The sequence below is a fragment of the Notechis scutatus genome, chromosome 5, assembly GCF_049901735.1.
Source record: "Notechis scutatus isolate UNSWTSFEM ecotype Mainland chromosome 5, rNotScu1.2, whole genome shotgun sequence".
Taxonomy (NCBI): Eukaryota; Metazoa; Chordata; class Lepidosauria; order Squamata; family Elapidae; genus Notechis; species Notechis scutatus.
In genome coordinates, this window is record NC_142013.1 from 12,852,701 (window position 1) to 12,870,383 (window position 17,683).

The following is a 17,683-nucleotide window of genomic DNA, read 5'->3' on the forward strand; positions in this document are numbered from 1 at the left end:
TCACTTAACAACCAGGTTGCTAACTTAACAACTGCAGTGATTCGCTTAACAACTGTGGCAAGAAGAGTCCTAAAATGGGGGGAAACTTACTTCACGAATGTCTCACCTAGCATCGGAAATTATGGGCTCAATTCTGGTTGTTAAGTCGAGGTCTACCTGTCTATTGCTGATGCAGAATGCCAGTGTAGCCAAGCTTAAAACGGCTAAGGCTAGGGATACCCTCTGCATGAATGTTTCATACAAAAATAAGAACTCTGGCACAACAATTATGACAAAGAACTGTAAGTGTAGAAGCCGTCCGCTTAAATTTGGCCTTTCCCAGGAATTCACTGTGGCTTTAAGAAAACGGCTATTATTCAGCCATAATCCTTCTAACACCACTAGGAGAACAACAATATATTGCACTGCAGTAAGAAGTTTTGACTATTGGAAAAATTATTTATGAATGTTGAAAACGTTGTATTTTAGCCATTGCGAAAGTTTTAAAACTATACATTATAGTTTTAATTGATTCCAAGTGCAGAATTCAAAGTTCCTTGTTTGGAATGGTATTATTTAAAGTATTATTGGCCACATATTATCATGGATTATTAAAAGCCACGGTGGTGCAGTGGTTAGAGTGTAGTAGTGAAGGCTACTTCTGCTGCCTGCAATTCGCAGTTCGAATCTCACCAGGCTCAAGGTTGACTCGGCCTTCCATCCTTCCAAGGTCGGTAAAATGAGGACCCAGATTGTTGGGGGCAAGATGCTGACTCTGTAACACCACTTAGAGGGCTGTAAAAAGCACTGTAAAGCAGTATAGAAGTCTAAGTGCTATTGCTATTGGCTATATGTCTCACACAATGATCATACATAGCTCACAACCACTATATTTTGAGTGAACAAAGCACACCATTGCCCATAAAATGTTGAAAATGAAGAAACTCCATCTATGACTATAAATATATATATATGTATGTATGTGTGTGTGTATGTATATGTATGTATGTATGTATATATATATGTGTGTGTGTGTGTGTGTGTACACACACACACACACACGGTATATATATATGGTATTCGTCAGACGAACACAATTCAGAAGCCTGATGATGGCAGATGAGATTCTGCCGAAACGTTGCTACAACTTTAAAAGCACAACTATAATGACGTGGGAAAATACCCGAACAAAGCTGAATACTATATGTGTGTGTGTGTGTGTGTGTGTGTGTGTGTGTGTGTAAATGTATATGTATGTGTGTGTGTATATATATATATATATATATATATATATAGAGAGAGAGAGAGAGAGAGAGAGAGAGAGAGAGTGTGTGTGTGTGTGTGTGTGTGTGTGTGTGTGGTCCAGCTGCTAGATGTCCAGCTCTTGAAGAAAAGATCAACTAGATGTGGGTGACAGTGTTATCTCCTTTCAGTTCAGAAGAAGGTGATACTTGCTTTAACTTACAACACTAGTGGAAAACATACTAACGTAATTATGACGGGAGATGAATCAAGACTTTTTCAGAGCTTACCATGATTGCTATGTAGTGCCGGTAAGGCAAAGGAAGAGGACCATCCACACGCAACATATAAAATTGACTGCGGAGGAAAGACTCCAGGTACTGAATGTGTAAACTCATGACCTGAGTGACGTTGTCTAGGCGACCGGATGTAGAATATTCTTCCACAAGCAGATGCATACGTTCATTCAAACTATTGGCTTGCATAACCTTTGGAGAAAGTTCAAAAGAAAAAAAGGGGAAAAAAAGACATTATTGATCTGATTCAGTTTTATAGGTCATAAATAATTATTCCAAGACATCCTTTGAGGAAGAAGCAGGTGTGGAAGTTTAAGTAAGATTAAGTGAAGAGACTTAGACTTAGAATAACTTTATTGTCACTTTTGAATGTACACTAAGCAGCATACATTAAAATGAAATTTCATGCAGCTCTCAAAGGTCTCCATGCCTCTAATACACACTATGGAAACATGACTAAATAAATAAATACAGAATTATGCATATACCCACGCAAATAGGGAAGAACTAAAATAATAAAAAAATAACAAAACATATATAGAATATCAGCCACAGTATGACAGAATTTCAGTTGCACTGAAGGCCATCTGAAGAAACCTAGGAGTTTATCCTAAGTGGTTTAGCCTGATGCTGAACTACAATCTGTTGAACAAAGCTAGTGTCAGTCTTGAAGATAAGTTGTCAGACCTGCCTCAACTTAGGCTTCTAACTAAAAACGATCCTTAACACTGAGAAAGGTACAGTCTGCACAACCCCCATGGTAGTTTGTTTCTCTGGGTAGACAGGTAATGCAGTTCTGGCTTGATGTCAGACCTGCCTCAGCTTGATCTTCTCACTAGAAACGATCCTTAATTCCATTCAGTGAGAAAGGTATAGTTTACTAGAAGTCAAGTGAATTACAGTACTGCAAAGCCAGAACTGAAATTCGTGCGCCAAAATCCCAAGTGAAAACGTTTCCCCACTTATTCGAGACTTCCCATTGTTGGTCCCCACTGTCCAATCAATTTCGAAGAAGAGATTTTGGAAACGGCTACTACGATTGTAGGCTGGCTTGCAGCTGCATTCTTCTCATTGCGGAGCGACCTTGATGCGCCGTCTCAGGCAGGCAACTTCGCTTTCTTAACTTTTACTCCCCCCCCCCCCAAGTGCTCCCCCTCCCTCCTCTCCCCCTCCGCCCAAGATTCATGGCAGACTGGTGCCGAAACGATTGCAGAGCGCAGGTGTGAGGTGGCAGTTCTGACATAAGCAATCTGTTCTTTTTATTCTTTGGCCAATACCAGAAAAAGTAGGTAGAGCAAGGAACAAAAATGAAGCAATAACCTAACTCCAGATACAGCAAAATAAAATATGACAGGATTTGAAAAACAGAAGACAAAAGTCCTCGTGTTTCTTTTTTAGGATCGGTTTAGGCTGAGGTAAGTAAACAACTACATGATGGCTTATACAAGTATTCCTCAACGTACAAAAGTTCGTTTTGTGACCATTCAAAGTTACAATGGCACTGAAAAAAGGGACTTATGACAGTTTTTCACAGTTACGACCTTTCCAGCATCCCCGAGGTCACGTGATGGAAATTCAGATGCTTGGCAACTGATTCATATTTATGACTGTTGTTGTGTCCCAAAATTATGTGATCACCTTTTGCGACCTGCTGGCGAGCACAGTCAATGGGGAAACCAGATTTACTTAACAACCGGGTTACTAACTTATCAACTGCAGTGATTTATTTAACAACTGAGGCAAGTAAGGTTGTAAAATGGGGTAAAATTCACTTAACAAATGTCTCACTTAACAACATAAATTTTGTGCTCAATTCTGGTCATAAGTTGAGGACTATCTGTAGTTAGAATTGCCCAAATCCACTAGTGAAATGGCCAAAGAGGTTTTCCTCAGCCATTTGATCACTGCTAAGCCACTACCAAGAAAGTACTGCTCTGTGTATTATCTCCCCATATTCTGCAGTTTTACCCTAATTCTTCCTTAAACCCCACTCCAAAAACCCAGTGCCATATTCTTGTATTGCACAATTTGGGGATGTTCCTATTGTACAATCACAAATAAAGTTCTATCACTACTCAGTACCAGATTCATATTATTTTCAAATTTATCCTAATATTCCTCCTCCGTGACACAGTTTTTTCTCTCTCAAAAAGCTAAAGAAGTTTAGACCATTATTAAAATGCAAAATTTTAATGTGGCATAAATATTCGTAACATGCAGTCCACTCTAGCTGATACATTCTTAACAACCAAGAGCATTCAAGTCATTTAAAATCAAATACATAAATATCCAGGTTCAAAATAACTATTTTAATTCACAAGAGGAAAAAAAATAGAATTTTTAGCAAGTTTTGCTACCAAAGATTAAGCTTCTGAATTTCCTGTACATCAGATTAAGCCTTCAATAGCTTGATTCAAAGCCTGGGATTTTAAACTGTTGGGACATTCCAGAAATGGAAATGGCCATGGTGGAAACTATTCAATAGATAGGTTCATAATCTCCTTGCACTGCTTTGCTGCTTCATGGTCATTTCTTAAAAGAAAGGAAAAAGAAAAACAACTTACATCCTTCTCTGGTATAAAGGCACTTGGTCCTCTTGTTAAAGGCAGAGATACTCTGATTTTCTTTTCCTGTAAAAGAAAATAACAGATGCAATTTTTAGCATAACTTTCCTGTGTCAACTTTCATATTAGGATTTACAGGTGGTAATGAATCAACTGATGGTTATTGCAAAACTTTTATGAAACCTATGGCTATATTTTCATATCTTGTCTCATGACTAATCTAATTAAGAGGTCAGTGTGGCACAGTCCACAAACCCTTCTACAAACTGAAAAAAGAATATTCTATAAAAGCCACTTTGCAACTCAACTTCCATTGTTCCAATCCAATTGCAAAGATGCTGGATAGAATGGGTGATGTAGGTGAGAAAAGACAAAGGTAACTTACAAAAGCAACAAAAGTGGTTTAGGAATTCATAAAAAGACATCCGATTCAGTCAGCTAGCTACCCCTTTTTTAAAAATGCATACTACAGCACTGTCAAAACCATAGTGTCAGGAAAAAATATTTTCATATTTATATATCTCATTTTTACTAAATTCTTACTCTTAAGACAGTACTAATTAGTTAGTTTACTTTATTGTCATTGCACCTCGTACAACGAAATCAAACACCATCTTCAGTGCACATTATGACCATGACCATGAAGTAAACACAAACACACATCCTTCACCCTCCACACATTAAACAAAAAAAAACCGACACCGCACCAATACTGCACTATACAGCAGAATTCAAAAGAGCTACTGCCCTGGGATAGAAGCTGTTTTTCAGCCTATTTGTCCTTGTTTTTATTATCCTGTACTGTAATAGTTCCAAAAAAAGGGCACCCAGAATGAGATGGATCTTTGAGAATGTTTTGAACTTTCTTAAGGCAGCGGGAGCTATAAAGCTCTTCCAAAGAGGGGAGAGGGCAACCAATGATCTTCTGGGCAATGATGTTAACCCTCTGGAGTGCTGTCCTATCTGCCACTGTGCAATTGGCAAACCATACAGAAGTGGAGTAAGTTAAAATACTTTCTATGGTGCAGCGGTAGAAGGTCACCAGCAGTTTTTCATTTAGTTGTTGTTTTCTGAGAAGTCTCAGGTCATATAATCTCTGCTGGGCCTTTTTGACCAGTGCTGCAATGTGAGCACCCCAGGTCAGGTCCTCTTTTATGGTAACACCCAGAAACTTAAAACTGCCCACTTGCTCCACTCAGTCTCCATTGATAAACAAGGGCTGGATGTCTGATCTGTTCCTTCTATAAAAATTAAAAGCAAATTATGCAATATTATCTTAATAGCTACTGGAATCACATAGCCACACCTTACCAGGCACATCCTGATTACCAATTATTATGGCAAAACAGCTTTGGGAAGAGGTAACTTATTGCCAGAGAAGCATTAGGAAGCAGAATGAATCAACATTATCAAATTATTATCAATTTATTTGTTACCCGTCTCATGGTTCAAGGTGACTCTGAACATGACATTCCTTTGTTACTCCACCCACCCTAAATTCCAGATCTAGATTCACTTTTGGTTTATTTCTCATTACAATTATCAATGTCACCTCTAGCCTGTAGCCTTAGGTTCCTGGTTGTCTACTCTCAAACAATTCTATCAACTTTCCCTTGGTGCTACTTATGGTTAAAATTCATTTCCATGACACACACTACCCGTTCAATCTTTTGCATTCCTTCTTAATATTTACTGCTTTCATAAGATCTTTGGCTTACTTCCTTAACCTCCAGCCTCAATTACAATAAAATTCCTCAATGTCTCGTCAATCATGCTTTCTATCCAATCTTTCATTCCCAATCTTCCATATGATGTTAAAGGGATATGTAGGGTAATGACAGGATACAAACAACCTCATGGTCTGCATACAGAATTGATTTCTTAAGAACAAATCACTATTAGATGCTTATTAGAGATGGGCTGTAGCTGAGTATTAGAGCAGGTGGGCCTCTGTTTAATCTTCAGTTTCTCTAGCCAGAGCTTAAAGATTCCCTATTCTGAAAAATTGGAAACCAGCAGTCAACCACAATGGCCTACAATAGTTCAACCTAACAGTATATAATCTAAAGCAGGGATCTCTAACCTTGGCAACTTTAAAACTTGTGGACTTTAACTCCCAGAATTCCTCAGCCAGCAAAGCTGGGAGTTGAAGTCCACAAGTCTTAAAAGTTGCCACGGTTGGAGACCCCTGATCTAAAGTGTCCTCCAGGCTTGGATAAGATCTCTACCCCAATTATGTCAACTAAAAAATACTTCTTTGGTAGTTGTCATTTTGATTGTCAATATGACAGAATGGGGGAAATATTTAAAATATGAGGAATAATCACATAAATGGTATTCAATTCAACTAAAATCCTCCTTTTTTCCCCCTTGTCCTGATCAGATCACAGTTTCATGCTTCTCAAGGCCAAAAGAGACCTTAAGTCTGAAAGAGACTAGGCTACCAAGCCTAATTGTTTCAGTCAAATTTTAGACATCTTTAAAAGTTCTCTGTACATCATAAGAAGTGAGGCAACTGTAATTCTCCAGGTGTTGATCAACTATCATTGTTATAACTCTAGTTTGCATGATCAACAATGAAGGATGTTAGAAGCTTTAAGTTGAGCAACTCTGGAGGGTGATACTGCCTTTGTCAACAGAATGAACACAGGTTAGAAACTGGGTTCATCCTGTCCTCTTACTTGTTTAAGGATAGGGAGTCTGATGTGCCTAATATATGGCATGTCTGTTACTACAACCACTTGCCATAAACCCAGAGACAAATGCTATTCAGTTCTGATGACTGGACAGTGTACTTAGTTATGAAGCTATTATTTTTTTAAAGCATTATTTGACAGGAAGGTATTCTGGAAGCATCAGCAAGCAGCCTGAAAATTCAAAAGGTTCTTAACCAAAGCCTTCTAAACAAGTCAGATTTATTTCACATTGAAATCTATCACCCACAGATTGCTATGTCAGTAATATGACAAAACAAGATATTTGGAGACCCTTCTGGTCTGATAGCAATTTTCACTAACCACAGGCAGCCATTTGTAAGACTGTTGTAAGATTAGAGTGTTTTATTCCAGGTGGGCACAAAAATGAATCTGACATCTGAACAATACATAAATATATGCTCCAAGGCAGTCAAACAATATGTCATTTCTTGGAAAGTATCAGAAAAATAAGCTCCAGCAAGTTCCAACAAGAAAAAATGAAATAAAATGACGAACTGCCAAGTCAAAATGCATCTGTCAAGCTTGCTGAGCAGAAAAAACAGACATGTAAAGAATTAATGCAAATTGTTTCCAACAATTTTGGACTAGAATTGAAGATATAAAGAACAGTATGCTTGTTCCATGATGGCTGTTTATTAATTTTAAATTCCCCATGTTTTGGTACTTTAGAGTGTTCTCTTTTTCTGTCATTTTATTCTCAAGTTCAAAAACATTTAAATATTCAAAAATGTAATATAGCACCTTCTCAATCTCTATTTTCCCTCCATGGAAAATTTTTCTAACATGATGCCTTCCAGATCTGTTGGAACACACCTCCCCATATCCTTAAATCTGCAGAATCATTGGCCATTTTGCCTGTAATTCCTGGACTACTGCATTTCCATGAGATGGAGAAATCTATTTTAGTTCTGTTTGCTCTAAACCAGTGTCTCTCAACTTCAACATCTTGAAAATGTATGGATTTCAACTCCCAGAATTCCCTCGCAGCATGTTCACACATCTTGAAACTGTTGAGTTTGAGAAACACTGCTGCAAATCAATGTTTAAGTGCCCTCCCGGTCTAAATTCATTCTAGCAGGAAAGTTGTTTCTAACACCCCTACTGGTCTTCAAAGCTAGACCCGCAGTGCAGAATCGAGAGCTTCTACCTGAGTTTTCAAAAACCTAGTGTCCTAAAAATGATGGATCTGAACTTGAAATTCACTGAAGTGCCTGTTAATCACCATCATTAAAAAAAGTGGGGGAGATATAAAAACCATATGTGTAATGTGTGCATGTTATTAATATAAAATAATATACTGTGAACAAACTAATGGCAACATTAAAATGGTCAAGTGCTTACACAGCTATTCATCAGGATCTAGGAACATGGGAGGGAACATAGAACATTTCAAGATACTGGGATTAATTTATTAAAATATCTTAAGGAGGCAGACTTACTGTAACCAGTCATTTATTCATTTGATTTATGTCTTGCTTTTCATGCAGGTGCTCAAGGTGGTGCACACACTGCACTTAGTTCTCCTACTTTCCCCACGGCAACAACATCATTTTGCTGAAAGGTGGTTTTCCAAACACTTTTACTTCTCAAACAGCTGACGTTCAGTGGCATACTGCTTCACGCACCGGCAATACCCTACAGCAGGGATGTCAAACTCGATTACGTTGAGGGATGCATCAGGGTTGTGTTTGACTTTGGAGGGCTGGTGTGGGTGTGGCCAGCTCGACGTCACTCGTGTCAGGGGTGACTGAGGAGGCCTGAGTGCCCTGCCAGCGAAAACGGGCTACCAATTTCTGTTATCGGCTGGGACGGTCTCCTGCAGCCTTCTGCTAGTGAAAACAGAGCTCAGGAGGGCCACAGGCAGTAGAGGCACCACGGCCAGAACTAAGCATCCTGCGGGCTGGATCCAGCCTGCGGGCCTAGAGTTTGACACTCCTGCCCTACAGCTTTTATAACTAGCAGCCACTGACAATCTTCTTTACAAGTGAATTTTTTTTTTTTAAGGTCATGTAAAATACAGTAGCCACTGTTCCATCATTTAGGTCAGTGGTGGCTCCTTTTTTGGCTCCTGTGCCGATAATTGCGTGTGCGCTCGCATGCCAGCACCAAGAAGGCAATGCGTGCTGGGGCCCCCACGCATGCACGCGCGACGCCCCCTTCTGCATTGTGTGTCTCTGTGCATGCGCGTGTGATTCCCCTCGCGCACCACATACCTGCGCGTGCAATCCCCTCACTCGCAATGCATCCCTGTGCATGCACGCACATCTTCCGTGTACCCCCCTCCACCCCCTGGGCATGTGCGCCAGATACCCGACAATCAGCTGTGCAGTGGAGCTTTTCCAGGTGACCTCTCGCATGCTGGGGGAAATGGCTCTGCATGCCACTTCTGGCACGCATGGCATAGGTTCGCCAACACGGATTTAGGTTATGGTACTAGCCAGAAGAACTGTAGCTGGGGATCATCATCAAGTGGCTGCACAAAGACCACAGATCAGTTACAAGAAGGGTGTAAATTTACATTCCCTCTCCTCCAGGGGTGGGATTCAAATTTTTTACCAACCGGTTCTGTGGGCGTGGCTTAGGTGATGGGCGTGGCTTGGTGGTCATGTGAGTGAGTGGACATGGCTTGGTGGTCATGTTATTGGCTGGATGTGGCCAACTCAATATCACTCACATCGAGGCACGCATCTCCTTGCCTGGCCTCTCATGACTGTGGGGATGCTGCAACAGTCGTAAGTGTGAAAAATGGTCATAAGTCACTTTTTTCAGTGCCATTGTAACTTTGAATGGTCACTCCACACAAACAAAGTACCAGCAAAAGAGGGAAAGAAAACTCCAGAGAGGTTCCTGAGACAGGAAGTCTAGTCCTGCCAAGAATGTAATAAGGGTTAACGAAGAGGCAGTTTCTGTAAGCAACACCAGAATGTTTCCTTCCTGCCTTCCTTACAGGATTAGGCCAGTCATTTCTTCTAACAACTGGTTCTCCAAACTGCTTAGAATGTTAACAACCGGTTCTAGCAAATAGGTGCAAACTGGTAGAATCCCACCCCTCTCTCTTCCTAATACCAACTTGGCAGTAAGACAGCCTCTTTCATGAAGGTCACTTTGGAGATACCACCTTCTCAAAACTCTACTTAAACTTCCAGCAAAAATACCAGCCTGATCAAACAGGAAATATTTGAGTCTGAAGGATATGTGTGTGTTTTGTAATTTCAAATCATTCATGTTACCCACTCTTCCACAAGACATTATTCTACCCAGGTAGTAAGCAAGTCCAGACCTGCATACTTTCAGAGATGGAACTATATTACGGAGCCAACTGTTCCCTGGGCCTGGGCCATTCTTTAATTGCTAATTTAGTTCCAGGAAACCATTAAATTGGTGTGGGTGAAGTGAAAGTTTTGAAGGGGAAAATGGATTTTCTAATAAAATGCAGCCTTTGATTTAAAACCCCCGAAAGAACGCAATGAAGAGCTGTCAGAATTCCAACTTCCTTCTGTACGAAACGCAAACACTGATTCACTTTCTAGAAAAGATACTTGACAATAAATAACTGAAAAGGAGAAGAATCAGAAGTCTCAGTTGTTTTATTTTATTCTTGGACAGTGTTCAGAGGTTAACTACTGTGTCAACTTAGCAACTATCTGCAAAGGTTTCCCCTGTCTAGTCATGTCCTGCTCTATGGGGTTGTTGTGCTCATCTCCTTTTCTCGGCTGAGGGAGCCAGCGTTGCCCAAAGGCGCTTCTGTGGCCATATGGCCATCATAACTACAAGTTAAGGCACACAGAATTTTGCAACCATCCCATCGAAGTGGTATCTATTTATCCAGAGGTGGGCTTCAAAAATTTCAGCAACCGGTTGTCTGCCCAGTTGCTGGGTGGGCGTGGTCTACTCGGCCTCCTGTACCACGGCAGGGGAGGGTATGTGTTTTCGCCCTCCCCGGGCTCTGGAGACTTTCCTTGAGCCTCTAGAAGGGCGAAAACGGCTTCCCCCAGGCTCTGGAGGCCCTCCAGACGCCACAAACAGGCTTGTTTCCAGCCTTCTGGAAGGCCCCTTTTTTGCCCACCCCAAGCCTCCACCTGGGCCCTGCACTTACCTCGCATCCAAAACGGGCCATGTGGAGATTCCTGGGAGGGGTGGGGTGGGAGGAGCCAGCCAGGGGTGGGATTTGGCAGTTCACCAAACCGGCCATAACTTTAGCTATGAGTTCGCCTGAACCAGGGTGAACCCGTAGCAGCCCACCCCTGTATTTATCCACTCACACTTGCATGCTTTCGAACTACTAGGTAGGCAGGAACAACTATTATCTATATGATTGGCATTTCAAACATTTGGGTCTTTCTTCCCCATCAAGAATTGTTTTAGGAGACCTTCCTTGAGGAAACGATGGTGCAGTGATGTCTGGTTCTCCTCCCTTGGACACCAAACAGGAGGGTCAAGAAATGTCTATAGAGATAACCAATAAAAACATTACATTTCTTGGACAGGTCAGTCCAAAGAGGCTAACCCAGGGCTAGCAATTGTGAACCTTTCAACTTCTTTTTCCAAGGTTTTTTTTCCCTATAAAATATTAAATCGCTTGGGATCATTGTTTCTATTTTGGAGGGAAGAAACAAATAAAGGTGCAAATATTATGGAACAGCAAATGCCTTAGAACTATTAATCCAGGAAGGGCCAACTTCTCACATTTTATTGCAGGATAAAGTCAAGAGCAAACATATAACAAGTGCAAACCAGAATCATAAACTTGTTTGATGTACGGCATTTCAGAGTATCAGAACAACATTTATTCCATACAGTGCTTCTGAGCAGCTGGGACTGCGAGTCTCCATGTTCTACTGGCAAATCAGTCAAAGGGGAACTCATTAGATGGCAGCACTAAGCAAGTTACTGCTTACCACAAAGCAGTTCAGCTGCAGGGAAATTCACCTTAGCAGATGCTGCAAAGATAAGCATAAATACACACACTCATAACACCATGCAAGAATTGGTGCTCTCAGCTGCATTCACATTATTTTTAATACTATTTATGCACGCAGGAAGGTGAAGCGGTCTTTTGGGTGCAGCCAGTTGCCGTAAGTCAAACTGGAACTTTCCTGCCTTGGCCAGCTCAAATGGTAACGTGTTAGCCCATCCAGGGCATTGGGGGAGGGGGGGGAAGGAAATTTAAAAACCAGAGGAAGATGCCTATTTCAAAAATGTACTTCCACCAAGTATTTAGGAAATAAAAGAACAGGAAAAATACAGGCTAGTATGAGCATATTTCACATGGCTGAGTTTTAATTTTTTCTCCCCACTGGTTGCTAAAGCCCAGAGGTTCTTAAATTGTGGGTAATTATCTCCAAGTGAATAATTTGGGCATATCCAGGAGGTAGTGGAGAATGTGTAATTGCTTATTTGTGAGTGAAGGATCCAGTTTGGGATTGTTGCTATTGAGACGTGTTTTAAAAAAAGGGCTTTTTTGTGGGGCTAATGAGATTGTTCTATATCAGGAAAGGGAGTAATTGGGTCAAAAATTTGACAACCCCTGCTTTAGCCCAATTGATCACAAAGGAAATCTGAGCAAATCCCCCATAATGCTACTGCTTTCATTAAATCCATCTATTCCAAAGAGATTGGCTCCACGCTGGAAGACACCTTTATTTCTCCACCCATCTTGCACAAAACACAGCTTTGCAGCAGTTGGGGGGAGATTTTCATGAAGTACTGAAGTGTTAAATTCCCTATCCTTACAGCACAGCCCCCCCCCCTTTTAAAGCAGAGGTAAAGCAGAGGTAAAATTCATGCATTTTACATAGCATCTATTTTTATCTCATCAGTGGTATGGTCCATATTTCTCTGGAGTGTTTTTAAATCAATCTGTTCCCAGTTGAGGCCATGTATTGGGTTGTCCATGTTGGAAATTATGGGACTTTATAATTGTGTGCATGACAATAAAAATAAGGACCAAGTAGTGCCTCTACATAAAAAAAATATCCTAGTAAAATTGTATGCTTATACTACACAGTCAACAAGATAGCAATGCTGTTGATTTACTCTGCCTTGTCCAAGCCCTGCGTTACATGTATGGGGTAGCAGATCAAGTATAAAGATCAAAGGCTGATTAGAACCACAGACGTGTCAGTGGAAACACCCTCCTATTCACACTTTCCTCAGAACAAAAATTGCTGCTTTAGAAGGGCAGGTGAACAGTTACTATTCATAAATGTGAACAAATGAACAAAGAAGAGCTACTAAGGTAGTTCAGCTGGACTTTTTCTTTCTTTCTTTTGCAAGGGAGGAGGGAAACTGTCACAAATAAAGGATTTTACTTCAGAGCAGAGGTGGTATTCAGCAGGTTCTGATCAGTTCTGGAGAACTGGTAGTGGACATTTTGAGTAGTTCGGAGAACCGGCAAATACCACCTCTGACTGGCCCCGCCCCCATCTATTCTCTGCCTACAGAGTCCCAGCTGATTGGCTGGGTCTTCTTTTGTTGCCCTGCACAGGAGAACGGAGCTGGAAAGCAGGTTAGTGGGGTGGAGAGGGAATGGGATTTTGCAGAACCTTCCCCCAGGAGTGGGGAGGGAATGGGGATTTTATAGTATCCTTCCTCTGCCATGCCCATCAAGCCACGCCCACAGAACCAGTAGTAACATTGTTTGAATCCCACCACTGGTTCAGAGTATTTTTTATCCATTAACAAGTGAAGTTTGCTACCCCAGAATTAATGCCTCTTGAGAACTTTCGGTTATATAGCTTTTGAAAGGGTTTATTAGACTCAGCCTGTCAATAATTTGAAGTCACAACAGCTGAAATCGAACCTTATGGTTACTATAGATGGAATACAGTTACCAGTATGGCATATCTACTGTCCTCATTTGTGAAACAATAATGGGTGTGTGTGTGTGATCTCAGAGGATATTTTTTTAATGGATCAGCGTGGCTTATGTCTTCAAGAACCCTATATTTATTTGTTCAATAATCTACAGAAGAGTTCCCCAACATTTCCTTTCCTCCTTCCCAGATCGCTAAAATGAGGACCCAGATTGTTGGGGGCAATATGCTGACTCTGTGAACTGCTTAGAGCAGAGCTGTCAAACTCTCGGCCTGTAGGCCGGATGCGTCACATGTGCCACACCCACGTCCAGATTAGCAAAGGGGGAAAGAGTCCTGATATGTCACATGATGTTGCCATGATGACGTGAGTTTGATACCCCTGGCTTAGAGAATGCTGTGAAGCAGTATATAAGTCTAAGTTCTACTGCTATTGCTATAAACTGTATACAATTATTGGTTATAAATAATTCTAAATAATTTGGCTTCAACTGCCTTTCCCCCCCTCTAAATAGCTCCCAGAGTTAATTTCCAGCTGTGCTAGTACTCTATGAAGATGTTACGGTTCTCTTTTGTTCTCTTCTCAGCTTATCTAGAAATATGTTTCCTTAAGGTTGAAGAAATGTATGAGGTACAGGTTACAGCATGTAACCTGTTTTTTCTGTATCTTCAGAAACAGGGATCAATAATTCCTCCAGAGTGATAATTTGGTCTCTGAAGCTTCTATCACTTCTGTAGTTAAAAGGCAATTTTTCTCCGATAGAGCATTAAAATACAGGTTGCATAATAAAATAGAAAACTAGGGAAATAGGAAATAGAACACCGAATCTGAGAGGAAGCAAACTTATGCTGTCATTCTGCACAGAAACACTCTACTACACTACATAATGTTGCAGGTGTCACTGATCTCCCTCCTCTCTATGAGCCTGTTTTCATGTTTCCAAAGCTCTCCAAAGGATCCAAAATGGAAATTCAAACAGAAACATGCTTGCTCTTTAAGGGCTGGAGTCATAGGCACAGAGAATAGATTTAATTCTGGAGCAAGCTAAAAGTATCCTTTTCCTTTTTGCTGTAACTACAAGGTTATATTGGGGAAAAAATGTGCGCAGAAACATTTGGACAAATAAAAATGTTGCTGTATCTTGTCATTTATCCTAGTGGCAATCACCTGACAAACAAGGCCCAAATGGTTGTGTACAGGCATGGCCAACCGAAAATTGCCTATCCTAGAGCATACAAAACATTTGCTAGACCAATACTCGAATACAGCTCATCAGTCTGGAACCCACATTACATATCTGATATTAACACAGTTGAAAAAGTCCAGAAATATTTCACAAGAAGAGTTCTCCACTCCTCTACTCGTTGCAGAATACCTTATGCCACCAGACTTGAAATTCTAGACCTAGAAAACCTAGAACTATGCCGCCTTCGGTCTGATCTAAATATAGTATATAAAATCATACATTGCAATGTCCTACCTGTCAATGAATACTTAAGCTTCAACCATAAGAATACAAGAGCACACAATAGATACAAACTCAAGGTTAATTGCACCAAACTTGATTGTAGGAAATACGACTTTAGCAACAGAGTGGTCAATGTCTGGAATACTCTACCTGACACTGTGGTTTCTTCCCCAAACCCCAAAAACTTTAACCTTTGACCTCACCCCTTTCCTAAGAGGTCTGTAGGGGGCGTGCATAAGCACACCAACGTGCCTACCGTCCCTGTCCTATTGTTTCTTTTATTTTTCTTATATGTATCCATTTCATGTATTCATAGCTATGTATATACTTATACCTATTAACTTGTAAGCGATTGACAAATCAAATAAATCTAAATCTAAATCCTCTACCCCCTTTGTAGCAATCAAGACATCTTTCTGTATACAAACAAATTCACTAGCTCATAAAAGTGGTGTAATGCCAATTATATGTACTTGGTTTGTATAATAGCTGCATAAACAAAAAACATTAGACATACACTTAAAGCAATGACATGGAATACCTGACCACATGAATTCTGCTGATCTTTGTAGTTAATTTGAAAACCAGTTCTAAAGTTATATTTTTATACACATACAGGTAATCCTTGCTTTACAACAGTTCATTTACTGAATTCATCCAAAAGTTCATTCAAAGTTACTGAAAAAAGGGACTTACGACCATTTTTCACACTGATGACTATTGTAGTATCCCCATGGTCATGTGATCAAAATTCAGACACTTGACCCCTGGTTCACATTTATGAGGGTTGCAGTGTCCTGGGGACATGTGATCACCTTTTGTGACCTTCTGACAAGCAAAGTCAATGAGAAAGCTAGATTTATTTAACAACCATCTTACTAACTTAACAACTGCAGTGATTCATTTAACAACAGTGGCAAGAATGGTTACAAAGTGGGGCAAAACTCACTATAACAATTGTCTTGCTGAGCAACTGAAATTTTGTGCTCAGTTGTGGTCTGAAGTTGAGGATTACTTGTGTACATTTTAACAGAATGAACCTTCTTTTGCTATGAAATGCTGCTGAAAACATGAAATATAACTCAATTGTTAGCCAAACGAACTTTGTGCAATCCTAAGTAATAAACAAATTTATCAGATGAGAAAACTCTGATCTCAAATCTTCAAAAGCACTTCAACATGGTTGGTATTGCAGTCAACATTTTTTTTGCATATTATGCATACTTAGCTCCTACAAAACATATTTCCTCCCTGATTTATTATCTAGCTTTCACTAGATATTCCAATGTCACTTTTTGCTTCGTATAAATAATCTGAAAAGATCTGCTTTAAAAGTAATATAGGGTTTTTTCATGTTCTGCTTGTTTTTCTTCTGTTTGGTAAGTAGATATGAATGTTGAATTATTTAACCTCTCTCTGCCTAGAGTTTTTTCAAGATTTTGGGACAATTCTAGCAATTAACTATGCAGAAAGGTTGTAATAGGTGGAGCATGTTGATCTCATAAACAAGTAAACAACCTAGTAATCAGCATAATTTACCACCCCGGCCTCAGCCGAGCTTCAAGGAGATAAACTAACATAGGCAGGCTTTACAACCCTGGGCTCCTCCCATGTACCTTAGGATGTCTCATGTTTTTCATGATGTGGAGATGACTTGCACATCACAAAATGAAAGCAAGAATCAAAAACAGAGAAAATAATCCTATTTATTGTGCAGTTAGATGTCACAGAATTCTGGTCTGGATCAATTCAAAATTTGGATGAGAACTCCAGTTTATGTTCTTCATCAATAAAACTGTTGTTGCAATAATTACATTACTTAACATACAACAAATTAAAAATAAACAGAGCACATTCTTCCTATTTCTAGGCTGCTGCAATATAGCTTGAATTCTCCCATCTATTATGCTGGATCTGGAGCATGGTGCCTATAGACATTAACATACCGGTATATTTAGACTTCTCCTTTGGTGTTCATTATCCTTGGAACTACCTGATTTTTTATTTATTTATGTGTGTGTGTGTGTGTGTGTGTGTGTGTGTGTGTACACACACACACACACACACACACACACACACACACGCACATACATATTATATATTAAATTCCTTTAATTAAAATAACATAGGAAGCAAGCTTTGCTGAGTTTCAGCCTGTAGCATCTATCAGATATTCATTCAGCTTTTCAATTTCTTCTCAGTTTTTGGACTAAAACCAGGTATAATGTAAATCCTCTTAGTCCCATAAGCATTCTTGGAAAACAAATGGTGGAAAACTATAGCCCTTGCCCAAGCAAAGATAAGCTTGTACATATGAAGGGTATCTTGGAAAGTTAGAGGAATTTGTGAGGAGCATCCTCATCAGTTTTCTTTGTAGGAAATGGATGTTCTGTTATGGGCTATGCCCACTGTGGCAGCCATTTTGTGAGAACATGGACAATATGTTTGGAAATGTGCCAAGTCATAAAGACTGGGGTCACTGATTTCAATATAGAAAAGTGTTAAGTGTTGCAAAGTCAGTCAGAGGTGAAAGAACACAAATGTGTCTTCATCTACTGTTGTAAAGCCAGCCCAAGCTGTAAGAACACAAATGTGTGTCTT

At 40.1% G+C, this 17,683-nt stretch overlaps 1 protein-coding gene across 1 annotated transcript in view; it reads right to left on the reverse strand.

Moving 5' to 3' along the window:
* SESN3 (sestrin 3) overlaps positions 1-17,683 on the reverse strand; it is a 73,362-nt gene that overhangs the window by 21,574 nt on the left and 34,105 nt on the right. Inside the window, exons 2-3 of the mRNA XM_026675596.2 lie at positions 4,082-4,147; positions 1,512-1,709 (exon numbers count right to left, since the gene is read on the reverse strand). Of these exons, the coding sequence (XP_026531381.1) occupies positions 1,512-1,709; positions 4,082-4,147 (264 nt within the window). The remainder of the gene's footprint in view (positions 1-1,511; positions 1,710-4,081; positions 4,148-17,683) is intronic.